We start from the raw sequence: 19,740 nt of genomic DNA, 5'->3' as shown, positions 1-19,740 counted from the left end.
CGTCGCTCTGTGCATGCCTTGGGGTCGAGGGGATAGGTTTACACATTTCCTTTGATGTTGTTTAGGGAATAAGATCGTGTTGTTTGAGGAAGTTGTTCTGAGTCAACAAAGGAGCTCACTGTGTGACCTGTGACATGTCTCATCCTCTCCCATGGTGACCGCGTCTTGGCGGAGCCTTGTCCTGGCCCCAGACCCTCCCGATGAGATGACGACAGCAGAAGTGCAGGGTGGGGACTGTCCTTCATCAGCCCAAACTTCCCCTGATCTCAAGTTCACAGGGGGGTGTCTCTCAGATCAGTAGGGTTTCATAAACACCGCATAAACACCGTGGCCGCTGAGCCTTGGGGCGCACGTTTCTCACGTTTCTCAGATTCGGGGGTGGGGGGTGAGGTTTTCTGCCTGAGCAGAAAGTCAGATGCAAAGTCGCATGCAGGGCCCAATCCCAGGACCCTGAGATCATGACCTGAGTGGAAGGCAGAGGCTTAACCCACTGAGCCATCCAGGTGCCCCCCGGGGACACAGCTTTTAATAGAAAAGGAGGGTCTGCTCTAGGGGTGGGATTTCTTTTTATAGCCACTCCAAAAGATCCAAGTACCAGCCCCTCAACATGGGTGTAGCTAGAAGAAGAAGATCTGAGACAGTGACGTTGACATGGGAAATTGCCATGTTGTGGGTCAAAAAGGGTTGTGGAGCACCTGGGTGGCTCAGTCCCTTAAGCCTCTGCCTCTGGCTCAGGTCATGATCCCAGGGTCCTGGGATTGAGTCCCACATGGGGCTCCCTGCTCTGTGGGGAGCCTGCTTCTCCCTCTCCCTCTGCTGCTCCCCCAGCTTGTGCTCTCTCACACACACACACACAAATAAAGAAATAAAATCTTTTATTTATTTATTTATTTGACAGAGAGATCACAAGTAGGCAGAGAGGCAGGCAGAGAAAGAGGGAAGCGGGCTCCCTGCTGAGAGAGAGCCCGATGCGGAGCTCGGATCCCAGGATCCTGGGGTCATGACCTGAGCCAAAGGCAGAGGCGTAACCCACTAAGCCACCCAGGCGCCCCAAGAAATAAAATCTTAAAAAAAAAAAAGAGTTGCATTCCAGCAAATCTGTAACGAGAAAACAGTTTAGCGGTTGCCAGGGGCTGGAGGGTGGATGGGGTTTTTTGGGGTGATGCAAATGTTCCAGAACGAGAGAATGGTAACAGTTGCACCCACTGGCAATGTACTAAATGCCATGAATGGTGAATTTCATGTGACTTGTATTTTATAATTTTTTAAGTAATAAATAATAAGTCGTTACACCCCTTCACCCCAAAAATGGGATGAAGTTTGGCAGTTTCTTAGAGTTCAACCTAACCTAATTTTTAAATTAATTTTTTTTTAGAAATTTTCTTTTTAAGTAATCACTACCCACAAAGTGGGGTTCAAACCTACGACCCCGAGATCAAGAGTCAAACTCCACCGACTGAGCCGGCCAGGTGACCCTGACCTGACACAATTATAGAAATCTGAAAGAGTAAATGAATGCCTAATATGGGGAAACAAGTCCCTTTTGAACAATGTATATTATTACGTGATATTTGATGCACAGAAAAGAGTGTAGGTAACATCCGTGTGAGCTGTCAAGATCAACTGTCAAACAAGCAATCGTAAAAACCACCGTCGGTCTTCGAGTCTTTGAATCTCAACATCAAGGCTCAGTAAACTTTTTCAGTAAAATAACAAGGAGTAAATATTTGGGGTTTCGCTGGCCAAGAGGTCCCTCGTGGTCTCTGCCACAGTGACTCAATCTGCCGTGGTGGCGTGAAAGTGGCCACAGACTGAATGGCCATAGCCGTGTTTCGATAAAACTTTATTTCAAAAACAAGCAGTGGGCCACATTTGGCCCCCAGGCTGGAGTTTGCTGACTCCTGATCTAGGTCAAAGACTCTGAAGTCTTGAAATTACAGACTCGTAGAACATTGGAACCCTAGGCTATTGGATCCAAGGGATCCAACAGTGTGAGTTGCAGACTATTTGAATCATGGGATTCTAGAACGTCACACCAGAGCTCGGGAGTGTTAGACAGATAGTGCTCCAGCTGCTGGGTGTTAGAATTTTGTAGATGGTCTGGACATTAGTGAAGGCGTTCTCTCAAGCCCTCTGCTGTCCAGTATGGTAGCCACTGGCCCCAGGAAGCTCCCAGGCATTTGGAATGTGAGGGCCTCTGAGATGCTGTGAGTGGAAAATACACCCCAGACTTCAAAGATGGGTAAGAAAAAACAATGTGAGGGGCACCTGGGTGGCTCAGTGGGTTAAGCCACTGCCTTTGGCTCAGGTCATGATCTCAAGGTCCTGGGATCGAGCCCCACATCGGGCTCTCTGCTCACCAGGGAGCCTGCTTCCCCCTCTCTCTCTGCCTGCCTCTCTGCCTACTGTCTCTCTCTCTCTGTCAAATAAATAAATAAAATCTTTTAAAAAAAAAAGCAATGTGAGATCTCTTGATAACCTTTTCTATTGATCACCTATTAAAATGATAATACTTTAAATATATTTGGTTTAATAAAATATATCACCCAAAAAATAAAATATATCACCCAAACGCATGTTATCTGATTCTTTTGGTTGCTCTTTGCTTATCTCTCTTTGCTTAGCTGCTGGAAAAACGCAAGCTCCCTTTTGTGGCTCACATCGTGTATTAGCGTGAAACCTGGAGTGACCCGCTCCTGGAGGTCAGAGGTGTGGGGCCCGGGGAAGGTCACGTGACACAGATGCAGGGGAGAAGGCTCTGATCCAGGCCCTGGAGAGCCTGGTCCGAGGCATAGGTGGGTGGGTGGGTGACAGGGGACTTGGTGGTGGGGGTGTGGGGGTGGCCGGGGACGGACACAGATAACTCAGCCAAACCCAATTATCCACTTCCTTTCCCATCACTTCCTCTTCAGGACTTGTTGATGCAGCAGATCCCCCAAGCCCCAGATGTGGCAATGGCCTGGCCCTTCAGCCTACTTCCCTCCCGGGCAGGGCTGATCAACACCTCAGAGAAGCCACCTGGATCCACACTGGCTGGCCTCCAAGTGTTTCTAGAAGACCACTGTGGGGTCTGGCTCTAGGAACAGCATCTCCTTCCCAGATCAGAGCGAGGGAAAGACCTCACTGCCTATGGCGCCCCCTCCCTAAACCAGGAAAGCTAACGTCTGGCCAGGAACAGAGATGGAGAGAGGGTGTGGGGGCAATGGAGGGTAGAGGAGGAAGTCAAGAAGGACTTCCTGGAGGAGGCTTCATCCTGAAAGAAGGTAGAATAGGGACAGTGCCTGAGTGGCTCAGTGGCTTAAGCGTCTGCCTTCGGCTCAGGTCATGATCCCATGGTCCTGGGAGTGAGTTCCGCATCAGGTTTCCTGATCAATGGGGAGCCTCCTTCTCCCTTTCCCTCTGCCTGCTGCTCCCCCTGCTCGCTTGTGTTCTGTCAAATAAATAAAATCTTTTTTTTAAAAGATTTTATTTATTTATTTGGCAGACAGAGATCACAAGTAGGCAGAGAGGCAGGCAGAGAGAGAGGAGGAAGCAGGCTCCCTGCCAGCAGAGATCCCGATGCGGGGCTCGATCCCAGAACCCTGGGATCACAACCTGAGCTGAAGGCAGAGGCTTAACCCACTGAGCCACCCAGGCACCCCAAATAAATAAAATCTTAAAAAAAAAAAAAAAAAAGAATAGGGACAGGGATGATCTTTTAAAAACAGGCCGGCCACCGGAAGACCAGACAGGAAGTGAGGCAGAGACCCAAGTCTGGGAAGATGGGGGAGCTTCGACCTGGAAGGGTGTTGGGTGGGAAGGCGGTAGCCTCCAGCCTGGGTCCCAGGCACAGGCTTGGTAACTTTGTGGACTGTAGGGCTTCCCTGGGATGGGGATTTGAGGGGAGGGGAAGGCTTTCGAGAACATGCCAAGGTCAACTGGAGCAAGGTCAGGGGTAGCAGAGGGCACATCATGAAGAGAGAGCCGAGAAGATATCAGTGAAGCTGTAACAGTGGGAAGCATGTTGGAGACAGAGAACCCCAGAACGCCAGCCTTTAAGGGCCGAGGAAGAAACTCTGTCAATTGGAGGCAGCAAGAAAGGGTCTCAGAGAGAGGACACCCAGCTGTGGGAAGAGGGCGGGGAGGGATGTTGGCTGTCTAGCTAGAAGGGACATCCAAGGGGCGCCTGGGTGGCTCAGTCGTTAAGCCTCTGCCTTCAGCTCAGGTCAGGATCCTGGGGTCCTGGGATGGAGCCCTGCATCGGGCTCCCTGCTCAGCGGGAAGCCTGCTTCTCCCTCTCCTGCTCCCCCTTCTCGTGCTCCCTCTCTCGCTGTGTCTCTCTCTGTCAAATAAATAAAAATCTTTGAAAAAAAAAAAAAAGGAAGAAGAAGAAGGGACATCCAAGATCACAGGGACTCTTGGGGTGGTACCGGGTGCCTCCCCGCAGACCTGAGGCTTTGTTCTCCGCCAACAACCGTGGTGCCTGGAGATCTGCACATGTCCTGACATTTATTACCATACACACAGCACCTTCTAGAAACCCAACAGAGCACCTGTCCTACATGCTCAGAGAGTGTCTTTATTTTTTTTTTAATGTATTTACTTATTTGAAAGAGAGGGCACACACACACACACACAAACGGGGCACTGGGGAGGGGCAGAGAGAGAGAGAGAGAATCTCAAACAGGTTCACTCCCTGCTCAGCAGGGAGCCTGACACTGGGCTCGATCCCCGACCCTGAGATCATGACCTGAGCCAAAATCAAGAGTCTGACACTCAACTGATTGAGCTACCCAGGCACCCCCAAGGCATTGCCTTTAAATGAAAGTTGTTCCCTGGGCAGATAGGACAATACTGCCCTAGCAGGATCCAAAAGCATTTGGCCAGAGTCACGCAAGATCCCAGCCCAAACCTGAGGGCTGTTCCCTGGGCTCAACCTGCTGTTCCAAAGAGGGAGGACGAGGCTACACCCACGTTGTCCGCTTTGGAAAGGTCACCAGCCCCATGTGGCTGTGCAACTGAAATGGGCCAGTCCGAATTGAGACATGCTGATGTGTGACCCATACCCAAAATTTTGAAGACTTGGGGGCACCTGGGTAGCTCAGTTAGTTAAGCATCAGACCTGATTTTGGCTCAGGTCATGATCTCAGTGTTGTGAGATCGAGCCCCATGATGGGCTCCGTGCCCAGCGGGGAGTCTGCCTGGGATTCTCTCTCTCTCCCTCTGCCCCCCCCACCCCCCGCTCACTCATTCTCTCTCTCTCTCTCTAAAATAAGTAAATAAAATCTTTTTTTGTTAAAGATTTTATTTATTTATTCGACAGACAGAGATCACAAGTAGGCAGAGAGGCAGGCTGAGAGAGGAAGGGAAGCAGGCTCCCTGCAGAGCAGAGAGCTCTATGCAGGGCTTGATCCCGGGACCCTAAGACCATGACCTGAGCCGAAGGCTGAAGCTTTAACCCACTGAGCCACCCAGGCACCCCACTAAATAAAATCTTTAAAAATATATTTTGGATATATTGTGTTAGGGAAAATATAGCATGACTGTAATAATATTTTATATATTAAGTATTATTATATAATAAAATATATTAGTAGCATTATTACAATACTATATTAATATAGTGTTAATGTTAATATACATTTTCTATATCATGTAATGCAATTATGTTTTGTATTATCTAATCATAAATATAATTTTGTATAACAATTATGTAACATTGTTATTCATGAAATACATAAATAATATATATTCATATGATATAATTAATATATCAGTGTAATTATTAACATATAATTATATCATAAAATACATTATTATTATTTAATCTCTTTTTAATTTTTTTTAAAGATTTTATTTATTTATGTGAGAGAGAGCATGAGAGGTGAGAAGGTCAGAGGGAGAAGCAGACTCCTTACTGAGCAGGGAGCCCGATGCAGGACTCGATCCTGGGACTCCAGGATCATGACCTGAGCCGAAGGCAGTCACTTAACCAACTGAGCTGCCCAGGCATCCCTCTTCTTAATATTTTTAAGTTAATGTATTTATTTAAGTCATCTCCACACCCAACGTGGGGCTCAGGCTCACAACCTTGAGATCTAGAGGCTCACCCTCCCCTGAGTCAGCCGGGCGCCCCTGGTTCTCCTTAATTTTTTAGAGTGACAACTAGTAAATTGAAAACTACCGGGGGACTCACATCATATTTCTGTCGGACGGTGCTGGTCTGTACAATATTTCTAGCCAATCCACACACAAGCACGCACACACACAAAACACCAGAGAGAAATGTTTTAAAGTTATTTATAAATAACATGACATTAAGATGTTGTTGGTTTTTTTAATTTTCATTATTCAAGTGCTACAGACTAGTTTTTTCTTCTTTAAGAAGAAAAGCAGGGGGAGGAGCAGCAGGGGTGGGGGGTGGAGAGAATCTAGGCAGACTCCCCACTGAGCTCAGACAGCGCCCCCTCCCAAAGGGGGGCTTGATCCCAGGACCCCAGATCATGAGCTGCCAAAATCAGGGGTCAGACGCTTAACCCACTAAGCCACCCAGGCGCCCCAGGCTTTTTTTTTTAAGTCGAAATGTTACATGATTGATAGAGCATTCCTTGAAAGGGCAAATGTGGAGAGCGGAATCATGGTTGTCAAGGGTCCGGGATAGGGCTGGGAGGCTGGAGGGACATGGGGGTGGGTGCTGACAAAGGGCATAAAAGGGATGTCAATGGTGATGAACATGTCCTGCCCCTCGAGGGTATCAATGTCAACATCCTAGTAATGATCTTTTTTTTTTTTTAAGGTTATTTATTTATTTATTTATTTGACAGACAAGAGATCACAAGTAAGCAGAGAGGCAGGCAGAGAGAGAGGAGGAAGCAGGCTCCCTGCTGAGCAGAGAGCCCGATGCGGGGCTCCATCCCAGGACCCTGGAATCATGACCTGAGCTGAAGGCAGAGGCTTTAACCCACTGAGCCACCCAGGCACCCCAAAATCCTAGTAATGATCTGGTAACATCATTTTGCAAGAGCTTCCCATAGTGAAGCAGGTCAAGGGCACACAAGATCCCCCGTATCATTTCTTACAACTGCATGGGAATTCACAGCAAGAGCAAAATTCAAAGTTTCTTCATGTCTAAAGAAAAGTTTCTTTTCTTTCTTTTTGAGAAGTGCACACAAAACAGCAGTTTATGAAGTAAAAAGTCAAATTTCCCTGTGACCATCTTACCCCGAGATCCCCAACCAACGTTTCCCAACCTCTCCTTCACATCTGCTTTCCACCAGAACCATGTAACATCTCTTGACTTCATGCATTTTCTCAAAACCCAATTACGTAACAGTTTAACTTGCTGCTTGTCTTTAAACCAATTCGCTGAGAAAAGCTTAGGCAGTGAATTTTGCCTTGTCCTTGACCAGAATATGTTTTGAGAGGGTCCTTACAGTTTTTTTTCCCCATGTATCTATAAAATAAATACATCACTATTGTTTAAAGGTTGGAATGTTTCCATGTGTCTGTTTTCTCTGTGTCCAATGTGTTCTATTCACCACCTGCCCTTGCGCACAGACAGACAGAGGGGACACCCGTTGGGGGAGCTGCCAGTAATACTGGTTTCTGCTTGTTTCCAAAGCCCTTGGATGGAAAGAAAAGTCGAGGGTCCCTAGAGGGACCCGTTCATCCTGCAAGCGCAGGAGGACCCGTCTGGGAAAGATGGAAAGGAATGGAGGAACGTTCACTCAAACATCAGCACCGCACCAAGGGCTGGGGGCAAGAGAGGCAGAGAGAGAAGGGACAGGCGGGAAAGGGGGGCGAGCACTGAGCAGATGGGAGGGAGGCTGGGAGGCCCTCTCCTCACACCTACTGGCTCTTCACGGCTGGGGTGTCCACCGTGGAGAGGGTGAAGGACTTGCTGTCCCTGCCCAGGGACTCCTCAGTCAGCACCTGCCGCAGCCTGGCCGGGAGGGACTTGAGGAAGCGGCTGTGGAATCCCTGGGCGGCCACCACGTAGATGATGGGGTTTATACAGCAGTTGATGTAAGCAAAGGCCACACACAGGGAGTCCAGGCTGGACACGAAGGCAAAGTTCTCCGAGTTCCTGGGGAACACCGCCAGCATCAGCCCCGTCACCTGGTAGGGCAGCCAGAAGACGAAGAAGCTGGTCACCACGGCCACCACCACCTTGAGTGTCTTGGTGGAGCGCGTGGCCCTGCGGCTCCAGGTCCGGAACAGGAGGAAGGTGTAACAGATGGTCAGCGTCACCAGCGGCCACAGGAAACCCACGATCAGCCGGAGGAGAGCCACGCCTCTCTCCACCAGGACCCCATCGGGGCCATAGTCCACACCGCAGGTTGTCCTCAAGGGAAAGTGGTCGGTGCGCACCCGGCGGAAGAGGAAGGAGGGGATGGTGAGCAGCAGGGCCACGATCCAGGCCACGACGCAGGTCCCCCAGGCCAGCCGCGCGCCCCGGTAGTTCTGGCACCAGATGGGGTTAAACACCAGCAGAAAGCGGTCGGCGCTGATGGCGGCCAGGAGCAAGATGCTGGCGTACATGTTGAGCAGGATAAGTGAGGGCAGGATGCGGCAGGCGGCGTCACCGAAGGGCCAGTGGCCGTGCTGCAAGGTGGCAGCAAACAGGATGGGCAGTGCCAGGCAGGATAGGAGATCGGCCACCGCCAGGTTGAGAAACCAGATGGCGTTGATGGTCCGCTGGAACTCATACCTGGTCACCCAGACCACTAGGGAGTTGCCCGGCACCCCTATCAGGAAGACGACAGAGAAGAGCACCAGGGCGATGGTGTCGGGAAAGAACAGCCTGCGGGTGCTGGGAGACTGGTCCACAGGCATGTTGGGGTCCAGGGTCGCAGTGCCATAGTCGTACTCAGGGGTGCTGTACTCCACAGATGCCTGGGGGGAGTCAGAGAGGCAAAGGGAGGGTGAGTCTGCGGACCGGCGCCGGACAACCGGCGGAGCTCCGCAGCGGGGAGCCCCAGGTGTCTCCCCAGGAAAATGGGGGTGTTGAGGGCTGAGAGACTGCGAGGGTGTCAGACCACTTATAAGAGTGGGAAACCCTTCCACGCTGATGAGTCCCCCTGCCGCACTCTCGCTGCGTGCTGAAGTCTCTGGATGGCCCTGTGATCCAGCAACCGAATGGTTAAAATCCAGTCCTGATTGGTCAGTACTGTAACACAGGGCTTCTTAGCTATTTTTAAGGTCACCAACAAGCTGAGATGAGAGTACTGGGTAGCTACCTCATGGGCACCCACCATCGCCACCGTCAGCCCCTTTTGCTGCCTTCCACTCACTGAGGCAGCTCCCCAGAGAAGGCAGTGGCTCCGCAGGGCTTCATAGACTCTGGCAGAGCATTTAAGGGAGGGGAAAGGGAGAACCAAAAACACTCAGGGGCACCTGCGTGGCTCAGTGGGTTAAGCATCTGCCTTCGGCTCAGGTCATGATCTCAGGGTCCTGGGATTGAGCCCCATGTCAGTCTCCCTGCTTCTCCCTCTCACTCTCCCTCTGTGTGCTCTCTCTCTCTGTCAAATAAATAAATTAAATTTAAAAAAAAAGAATGATAGAGACATGTCAAAAGGACACAAAGAGAGCCTGGGAGAGACCCCTAGTTGAAGATGAGCCAATTTGAGTAAAGAAGGAGAAGGAAGAAGAGGAGAAGGAGAAGAAGGAGAAAAGAAGAAATGAAACACATTAATATATAAAGATCTATGAGTTCAAAATGATAACAAAAACAACCAAACTCATTGGTCACTTTTTTTATGGAAAAGGAACAACTTGGGCATTTATCCTGCCATTTTTGCACAAGGTAAATTTCAGGGAAAGCAAGAGTTAATGGGGGAAAGCCATCCTTTAGAGGAAAACCTAACAATGATACCTGAAGAAGGAAGGACAGACTGCAGGAAATGATGGGTCTTGATGAGGACCATCAACATAGATAAAACCATCGGGTGAAAGGCTGGTGGGAGTTTTACAACAAACAGGCTGGGCTCGTACCCCAAACCAGCCAATCAACCTCAGTGTCCGGAGAAAAGAGACAATCAGACATTCTGTTCTATGTCATGTGATGCTTTAGAAAGGACGCGGCACCGCCTTTGAGTAATTCTTGCCAAATGAATGATAGTGAGTCTAATCAAGGTTCTAGATCAAAAACTACCGGTCTTAGTGCACCTGGGTAGCCTCGTCGGTTGAGCATCTGACTCTTGCTTTCGGCTCAGGTAGTGATCTCGGGGGTCGAGCCCCATGTTGGGCTCTATTCTGGGCATGTAGACTGCTTGGGATTCTCTCTCTCCCTCTGCCTCTCCCCCTACTCTCTCTCTCTCTCTCAAAACAAAACAAAACTACAGTCCACAGGAAAAGTGGGGGAGAGAGGAACATGGTAAATAACACCATAGGGATGAAATCAGACCACAGGAAACTCTAGAGGACAAATGATCTGTTTACTCCCACAAATAAATGGCATTAGAGAAAGAAAGAAAGAGAGAGAGAGAGGAGAAGAAAGAAAAGGGAAGGGAAGAGAGGAAGAAAGAAAAGGGAAGGGAAGAGAGGGAGGGAGAAAGAAAAGAAAAAAAAAGGAAAGGAAAATGTCATTGGTGAAAAGAGATTTAGAGGCATATCAAGCAAAGGTAATACAGAGACCTCATTTGGACGCTGATTGGAAGAATCAGCTGCAAAACCAGACTTTTTTTTTTTTAATTTTAAAGATTTTATTTATTTATTTGCAAGAGAGAGCAAAAGAGCACAAGAAGGGGGAGCAAGAGAGGGAGAAACAGACTCCCCACTAAGCAGGGAGCCCGATGTGGGACTCGATCCCACGACCCTGGGATCATGACCTGAGCCGAAGGTAGACCCTTAACCATCTAAGCCACCCAGGTGCCCCTAAATTAGACATTTTTGAGACAATCTGGGACACTTAAAAATGGAGTGGGTATTTGACAACAGTAAGGAATCGGTGCTAGTTTTATTGAGGGCAATGTGGTTTTTGTGTTTATGCTTTAAAAAAAGGAGGGGAAAGGCTGTTTCTGATAAAGATACATTGCTGGTAAAATACCATGTCTTGGATTCACTTTAAAACACTCCAGCAATGGAGCACACCTGGCTGGCTCGGTAGGCAGAGTGTGCAACTCTTGATCTCAGGGTTGTAAGTTCGAGCCCCATGATGGGTGTAGAGATTACTTTAAAAAAATTTTTTAAAACTTTGTTTTTCTTTTTCAGAGAAAGGGAGTGTGTGCACATGCATGCAAGTGAGCTGGGGTTGGGGGGAGAGGGGCAGAGGGAGAGAAAGAATCCCAAACAGGCTGCACACCCATCCCGGAGCACTACATGAGGCTTCCATCTCACAACCCTATGATCATGACCTGAGCCAAAATCAAGAGTCCCACCCTTCACTGGCTGAGCCATCCAGGTGCGCCCCGCCCCCCACCCCCAATTTAAAGGTCTTTAAAAAAAAATTTTTTTTTTTTTCAAAAAACACTCCAGCAAAAGAAATCGCTGGGAAGCAGGAGACAGGAAGGGAGGGGAGGACTGTGGGTGACTAAGAAGAGCAAAACACTGATAACTGTTGAGGCTGGGTCACAGGTCCCCTGAGGTTCATGGTATCATTCTCTCTACTTCTGTGTGTTTGAAAAAAAAATTTTAAATATGGTTTTATTTATTTATTTGACAGAGAGAGACACAGCGGAAGAGGGAACACAAACAGGGGAAGTGGGAGAGGGAGAAGCAGGCTTCCCCCTGAGCAGGGAGCCCGATGCAGGGCTTATCCCAAGACCCTGGGATCATGACCTGAGCCGAAGGCAGACACTTAATGACTGAGTCACCCAGGCGCCCCTGAAATTTTCCATAATAAAATAAAATAAAGAGCAGAGGGGACCTGAGCCCTTCTTCCCAAGCTGAGCTGTTCCGAGTACCACGTTCCCCAAGAGAGAGTCCGTGAGTCGCAGGAGAGCTGGAGAGAGCCTCGTAGGCAAATCCGTGCCCCAGAGGCATAAGACAGAGCGGCAAAATCCCCATAGAATGATTATGCTGAAGCATCCAGCATTTACCTGGCGCTTACCAAGTGCCAGACATAACATAACCTCTTCCGATCCTGGCCACGCCCCCTAAAAGTTGGTGCTATTAATGTGCCCATTTTCTCAATGCGGACCCGGAGGCATAAGAAGGTGAAATAGCCTGTTCTGGGTCACAGGGTTTGGAATTCAAACCTATATAGGCTGGCATGCAAACCCGGGCAGGCTGCCCCTGACCATTTCCAAGAGGGGCTATGGATGGAGGAGGAAACTCCAGTGGCAAACTCTGTGGCCCTGGGGGCTAGCCCGCCCGTGAAGGCCACTTTGTCACCAACCTGGAGAAAGGAGACAGAGAAGAAGGGAAATGGTTGTCATAGAAACCTCCAGAGCTGGACACCTGGATTTACAGGCTTTGGTTCCTACCCCCCAAAACACCCACCTGGTGGAGTATTTAAGGCGACAAACGTTCTGGGACCCAGGCAGCCGAGTGCCTGGCGCTCCGCGTGGGGACGGGAAAGGGTGGCTAATACAAACATTATTTCTGGATGTTATGATGATCAAAGAGCTCATATCTTTCCCTGGACCACTTTTTTATTTCTCAGTCCCTTTATGTTGCTGAAAGTGGGCCAGGCTGGTGGCCCCAGGGGGTCCTGGCTGGTATGGAACCCTATCAGGGATGACATCATTACTCAAAGGGAAAGGGTCAGTGTCAGCTGAGGAGGGGAGGAGCAGCATGTGGTAGGTCCACCCCATAAAATAGGATTGAGCCCTAAAAAGGAACGAGGCGAGCCACCATGGGTATTTCTTCGGGGGTGACTTCTTCTGGGGTGATGTTCTAGAAACAGAGCTCACGACCACATGACACAAAGAGTATCCTACAAAGACCACTGGATGGTACACATTAGTACAGTGAATTATACGTTATGTGAATTTTACTCAATTTAAAAAACAAAACAAAACAATGCCACTGTCATGAACCCAAGGGAGGGGTGAGGGATTGTTTGTTCCTCATGAACGGGAACCACACAGGCAGGACAACCAAATGCCATGTGACATGCTGGGCTGGAGCCCAGGGCAGAAAAAACCCAGTCGTGGCAAAGGGCATGTTTGAACAACAGAGCGAGTCTGCATAGGGTCTGCAGCCTAGACACTAATATTCCACCAAATGTTAATTTCCCGACAAGGGTCACATGTCCGTGACCATGATCACTCTTGAGAAATGAACACTAAGGTATTTGGGGGCCCAAGGGCATGATGCTTACACTTACTCTCAAACTGTTGAGAAAAAAAGATGGCCCCAAGACATAGATACAGATGATAGATTGAGGATAAAGATGGGGAGACGACTGATTGATAAAGCAAATTTGAAGACTCTGGTAAAGACTAGATTACATGGGAGTTCTTTGTGTTATTCTCGTAATTTTTCTGTAAGTGTGAAAATTGTTCAAAAGACAAAGTTCAAATTGTTGAGATATTTGTAGGACTAAATAGCCCCAGCTGGGAGCCTTACACCTACCCTCCCCCACCCCCACCTCCCTACCCCAGTTCCCTGGCTCCTCCCCATTTTCTTCTGGGACCCAACCACCCCCATCCCTCCACTCCCCCGCCCCCATCCCCATGCCCCGTTTACTAAAGGGTTAATGCCAGGCACAGCAGGGGGCCCTAGACACCACCACCCCTCTCCCCACCCCCACCCCATCCTCCCCACCTTAGCAGCTGCTCAATACTGGGTGCATGAAGTTTTTGCCCGAGTGACTCAGACTCCAAACGGGGAGCATCCCTCCCCACACCCTGCTCTCCAGCTCCCCACTCCTCATATCAGCTGACAAAGTTCCTTCCTGATGTGAGCTCATGGGGCCCTTTTCCCTCCCCTGACTTTATGAGGCAGGAAAAAAAGAAAAAAAAAAGTGCTGATTCGAACACCCTGCGGCTTTCAGGATCCTCCCAGTGCAAGTGGCTTGAAATGTTGTGCCCTTGCGAGCATCCCTACAAAGATGGGAAATAACCGGAGTGTCCAGCAAGAGGGGACTGGCTAAGTGACAGACGACACATCAGGAACAACAGACACCACCGTCTGGGAGAATGAGGGGTTGATGCATGGCTGGGGACGGAGCTCCAAGGTCCTGGGGAACCACCGCCAGAAAGCAAGGACCACCAGGGGCGCCTGGATGGCTCGGTGCCTGGAGCACACAAGTCTTGATCTCAGGGGTTGTGGGTTCGAGCCCCAAGCTGGGTGTAGAGATTACTTAAAAACAAACAACAACAAAATATACATATATAGATACTTTTTCAATAAATGGATAAAATAAAATCTTAAAAATAATAAAAAGCAAGGACCAGAGGACACATAAAGCAGCCGACCTGAAAAAGAAGACTCTGGCTTCCTCTCCCTCTCTCTCCTTCCCTCCTCTGTATCTCCATCTCTACTTCTAGCCTGTACCTGTCTCTCTCTCTCTCTCTCCCCAGAACAGCTCTAGAGGCAGATAGAGGAAGCTTGTACCAGTGGTTAGCCCCTGGGGGGTGGGGGGGAGGTGGGAAGTGGGGGAGGGCAAGGGAGCAGGGGGAGGGGCGGGGGCTTGGGAGGGCAGGCCCTGGAAGGAAGCATTTCACCGTGTATATTTTTGTTCCTCTTGTATGAGGAACCATGGCGGTGCGTGCACTGCCCGTTCTAAGAAACAGACATCGTACAGCAAAGATAAAAGAATTTGTGGTTCCATGGTTCTAGGCAGGGCTCTTTGCCACACTAATGTTAGTCAGCTAATCAGCTGGGGGACCCTGATCCACCAGGCACCTACCCACAGAGACATTGCGGTCTATAAGGAGGGATGAGTGAACCCCCAAGGGGCGAGGGCTGAGTGCTGATGGAGAGCCCCGCGCAGTGTGGGGTGAGGACGGGCTGTATCCCCATCCAATAAGAGCTTTCTGCACCTGTCCTTGATGGCGGCCACCAGCAACATATGGCCACTGGGCGAGTGAAACGGGCTGACATTTGGGCGGTTTAATTAAATTTCAATAACCACACACGTGACTAGTCGCTGCCCAATTGGACAGCGCAGGTCTGGGACTACAAAGGGGCCAGACACAGTTCCGAGCCCTTCCCAGGGGTTAGTTCATTAACGAACTCATAACAGTATTGACGTCCCAACATCCAGAAGTGTGGGATACTACTGTTCCTAAGTCCACAGGCCTGGGTTTCTTTCCCCGATATTTTATACTTAAGTAACCTCCACCCCCAACACGGGGCTCAAACCCTCCACCCCACAATCAAGAGCCGTACCATGTACCGACCCAGCCGGCCAGGCACCCCTCACCAGCCACGTTAAGAGGGTGGTGGTCGTGAGGAGACGTGCACGGATCAGAGAACGGGGTAAAGGAGAGGCCACGGGACTTAACAAGAATAGCAATCATTGTTCTCAAGCTCTATTCTAAGCCCTTGGCTTGTATGAGCTCATTGAACCCACAGAACAACCCTATGAGAGTTGTCACTGTTGCAACAACCATCTCACAGATGGGAAAACTGAGGCTCCTCTTAGAGCTTAAGAGAGCTTCCTGAGTCCTCCCCGCAGGTAGCAAGTGGCAGAGTTGAGAGAGAACTTCTGAGAGCTTGAGGCCTGAGTGGCTACATGGTACAGGGCGCTGGGAGGGTCGGGGTTGGGGGGGCGGGGCAGTGCGTTCAAAGCCACAGCCACAGGTAAGAGCCAGGGAATGTGCTACCCACCAGAACATGAAAGAAGGCCAGCGTGGCCGGCAGGGGGCCAGGATGAGGTTGGAAGGGCCACCCAGGCTATCCATGCTCAAGAATTTGTATCTTATCCTTGGGTCATGGGGAGCCATGGGGGAAGTTTGAGCTACAGAAGGGCTAGGTTAGTTTCAGTTTACAAAGATCCCTCTGGCCGCTGTGAGATGGTGAGATGAGAGGCAGCAGGACCAGAGAGGAGCTGAGAAGGAGCTCCAGGCCACTGAAGATGGGAGCACAGATGGGGGGCGGGGGTTCATGGCCAAGAGGAGGAAGCAAAGTAGAAGGATTTGAAAGCACCGAGGAGACACAGTCCTGCAAGTGGTATGCCATAAACTCTGCCCCAGGCCCTGGCCTCCCTCTCCTGGCTTCCTGTAGGGGATCCTTCCATGCACCCCCATCCTTCCAGGAAGGGAAGTCTTGCCAACTGTGCCCACGGAAGAAAAAGAACAGACCCCCTTAGGGACGCTGTCAGAGCCACAAAATCCACAGGAGACAAGGTCTGCTTCCCCTTCCCCTGCCACAAACTACAAACATTCCTACAACCACACATCTCTGAATAATCCACCCACAGAACCCCATGGAGCCATCAGAGGTCGAGTCCCCGGAGAAATGGGATATGAGAGTGAGGTGGGCATCTTGTCTCCGATCGTTTTTCTTGAATTGCACAACCTCTGTGACCTCCTCAGCGCTCAGTTTTTAAACCCTGCGAAACACACACAAGCCTCCAGTCCTTGGAGGGACGCAGTGAACTGCCTCACGGTTGGCAAAAATTGGCAAAAATCAAAGAATTTGGATGGGGGGGGCGCCTGGGTGGCCCAGTGGGCTGAGCCTCTGCCTTTGGCTGAGGTCATGATCTCAGGGTCCTGGGATCGAGCCCCGCATCGGGCTCTCTGCTCAGCGGGAAGCCTGTTTCCCCTCCTCTCTCTGCCTGCCTCTCTGCCTACTTGTGATCTCTCTCTCTGGCAAATAAATAAAACCTTTTAAAAAGTTAAAAAAAAAAAAAGTTAGATGGGCAGGTGAGGGGACAGGCAGACCCTCTCCTGCACTGCATATGGGACATACAAGCTGGGTGTGACTTTTGGCAAGACCCGTTAGGATAAAAATTGCCCGTGGACTCAGCCTTGGCAGTTCTGGAGACCCAGACCTGGGGCCAATGATGTAACTTTGGCTTTAAAGGCAAAATATAGGAAACAACTAAGATTCTCCATTGAGAGGGGATGGACCTGCCCAGTAGACTATTATACGGTGGATAAAAAGAAAGAAGGAATTCCCTGGAAATACACAGGGATGATAACAGCATCTTCCTCATAGATGTAAATGCAAAGAGTCTAGCACAGGGCCGGGGCATACAATAAGTGCTCAATAAATACTGCTTAAAGATACTCTATGTTAATCATGAAAAAAAAAACAAAAACAAGATGTAGGCTAAGGTGCAGAATGTACTTCTACTTGCAGGGGGGCAGAAAGGATAGACACATCACAAGCATTGAGCGCTGACTGTATGCCTCGTAAGAGTTTTCCGAGTATTATTTAATACTCTCAACGAGCCTATGATGTTGGTTCTAATTCTGTAGGATTGTTCCCCCCGTCTTCAAGGTAAAGAGAAGGAACTCCAAAAAAGGATTCGTGTTTTGCACAGGAGAGGCAGAATGTGAAGCGTATTTCTATTTGATACCCTGGCCAAACTACCAGCTACCTCATTCCCTGCACCTCTGTCCTTGAGCACCTGTAGACTTTCTGGAAGGATCCAACACAAGCCGGTGTCCACAGTCGCCTCTGGGGGCCGTGACAAGGAGTCCAAGGCTCTGGGCTGGGCAGGGAGAGTGACTTCTCACTGAACACCCTGGGTGGGTGGGTGGGATCATTTTATGGAAAGGAAAAGAAGGTGAAGCCCTTCGCTGGTTTCTCAAAGTCCAGTTGGTCCTGGTCAGGCCTCCAAAGTGGGATGAGGCAATGCCAAGCCCCTCCCTGGTCAGCTACTATGTCCTCCGTTTCCTCTTTCACCCCGATGAAGCAAGACGAGAACGAGACAAGGTACCAAATCACAGCCCTGCCTCTCTCGAAGCCCGTCCTGGGGGCACAGGTGCACATGGCGGGGGGAACCTCCCTGAGCCTGGAGACCGTCTCCTTCTGACACCCACAGAATCCACGGGACAGCCTGGGTCAACCACAAAGGACCCGGGCCATTTCTGCTCTTGCCTGAGCCTCAGTTTCCCTGTCTCTACAATTCAGAACATCTGAAAGTCAGAATGAGTCACTGTCTTTCTCCCAAGCCAGCTCTTTTCAGCCCCCCATGCTTCCCTCCTGCCATTCCTGAAGCCTGAAAGACCTCCTCTGGATCTCTCCACTTGAGGAAGGGCGTCATTGGATCAGTCCCAAGGCACGCGTGTCCTGCCCTGGGGACCTTTCGGATTCCAGCCCTAGGGCATCTTGGTGTCTCTATATTCCCTTGACAGTCCTTCCTTCTTAGCTGCCTCCCAGCCCCGGGGGAGTCTGAGATGAGTGTCAGGGAGAAGGGAGGAGACGGAGGACAGAGAGAGGAGGAAGGAGAGGGAGAAAGAGTGTGAAGGGGAGAGGTGGAGGGGGGAGAGAGACCCAGCAAGGAGAGAGGGAAGGGAGGTGGTGGCCGTGCCCATGATCCCTCTGGGGAACTCACCATGTTCAGGTCTCCCAGGGTCCCCGCTGATCAAAGGTCCCTCCTGCCCACAGACTGTGGTTTCTAAGCCCCAGGGGAGGGTGCAGAGCGCAGGGAGGAAATGACCAGTCTTTCCCCTCTGGGGTTCTTATTGGTCTGTGTACTGGGCACCCCATCTGGGGCACTCACCCAGAGAGTTCTGAACACCTCCTTCCAGTCAGAGGAGGGAGGTTGGGCTTGCAAAACTGAGGAAGTCCCTCGCCTGACAAGGGTGTAATCCAGATAAAAGAGCCCCTCCCCCCGCCATTCTAGGCTCAAGCCCTCTCTTGGCCTCAGTTTCCCCATTTGGGGCCTTCTAGGGCCCCCAGTGGCTGCAGAAAAAGCTCAGATGTCAGCTGGCTCAAATTCCCCCCAAGGGTTCTGGGGAGCAGGAATGGTGAGCCCCAGCCTCCCGGCCAGGTTGCTTTGAAGCCCAGAGAAGCAGAGCAGGTCTGTGGAGGCGGCCCAGGCCTTGGGGACTGGTACATCCTCCTGCCTTGGGTTTGGAAGGTGGCCAACAAACCCAGGAATGTATCCTGTCACAGATCTGGAGGCCAGAAGTCTGAAATCGGGGCAGCCGCAGGGCCGTGCTCCCCAGTCCCTGGAGGCACTAGAGGGGAAATCAGTTCCTGCCTGTTCCAGCTTCTGGGGACTTCGGTTGGTGGCCGTCACTCCAATCTCTGCCTCTGGGGTCACATCTCGTACTCTCCTACGGTGGGCCCCAAACTCCCCTCTGCCTCCCCCTTGTGATTATATTTAAGGTCCCCCTGGATAATCTAGGATAATCTCCCATTGCAAGATCCTTAACAGCAGGGGCGCCTGGGTGGCTCAGTGGGTTAAAGCCTCTGCCTTTGGCTCAGGTCATGATCCCAGGGTCCTGGGATCGAGCCCCGCATCGGGCTCTCCGCTCAGCGGGGAGCCTGCTTCCTCCTCTCTCTCTCTGCCTGCGTCTCTGCCTACTTGTTATCTCTGTGTGTCAAATAAATAAATAAAATCTTTAAAAAAAAAAAAAAGATCCTTGACAGCAAAGTCCCTTTTGCTATTTAAGGTCACGCCACGGGTTCTAGGAATTAGGATGTGGACATCATTTGGGAACCTTCCTGAGCCTCCCGCAATGAGCGTGGTTGTGATGATAAGCACAGAGACAGGCTCATTTTCTCTGTGTCTTCTCCTTTTTTTAAAAAATTATTTATTTATTTGACACAGAGACACAGAGAGTGTGGGAGGCCGCATTAAGGCTTGAGACGAGGACCAAACCAGGCCCTGATTTGCACCTCCTTTAAAGTCCAAATAACCTAACAAAAGGTTTAGGACGGGAAAAGTTGAGTAGCACTGAGAAAGGGTCT

General features: G+C 50.3%; 1 protein-coding gene across 1 annotated transcript; it reads right to left on the bottom strand.

Moving 5' to 3' along the window:
* Positions 1–7,137: 7,137 nt before the first annotated feature.
* C5AR1 (complement C5a receptor 1) lies at positions 7,138–18,555 on the bottom strand. Its single transcript, XM_047712375.1, has 2 exons — positions 18,377–18,555; positions 7,138–8,874 (listed from the first exon to the last, which is right to left on the bottom strand). Exons 1-2 carry the CDS (start codon positions 18,377–18,379, stop codon positions 7,828–7,830), a joined length of 1,050 nt encoding a protein of 349 aa, XP_047568331.1. The 5' UTR covers positions 18,380–18,555; the 3' UTR covers positions 7,138–7,827.
* Positions 18,556–19,740: the final 1,185 nt, after the last annotated feature.

Source organism: Lutra lutra, chromosome 17 (assembly GCF_902655055.1).
Source record: "Lutra lutra chromosome 17, mLutLut1.2, whole genome shotgun sequence".
In the NCBI taxonomy this organism is placed as follows: Eukaryota; Metazoa; Chordata; class Mammalia; order Carnivora; family Mustelidae; genus Lutra; species Lutra lutra.
This window is presented reverse-complemented; position numbering and strand designations above follow the sequence as displayed.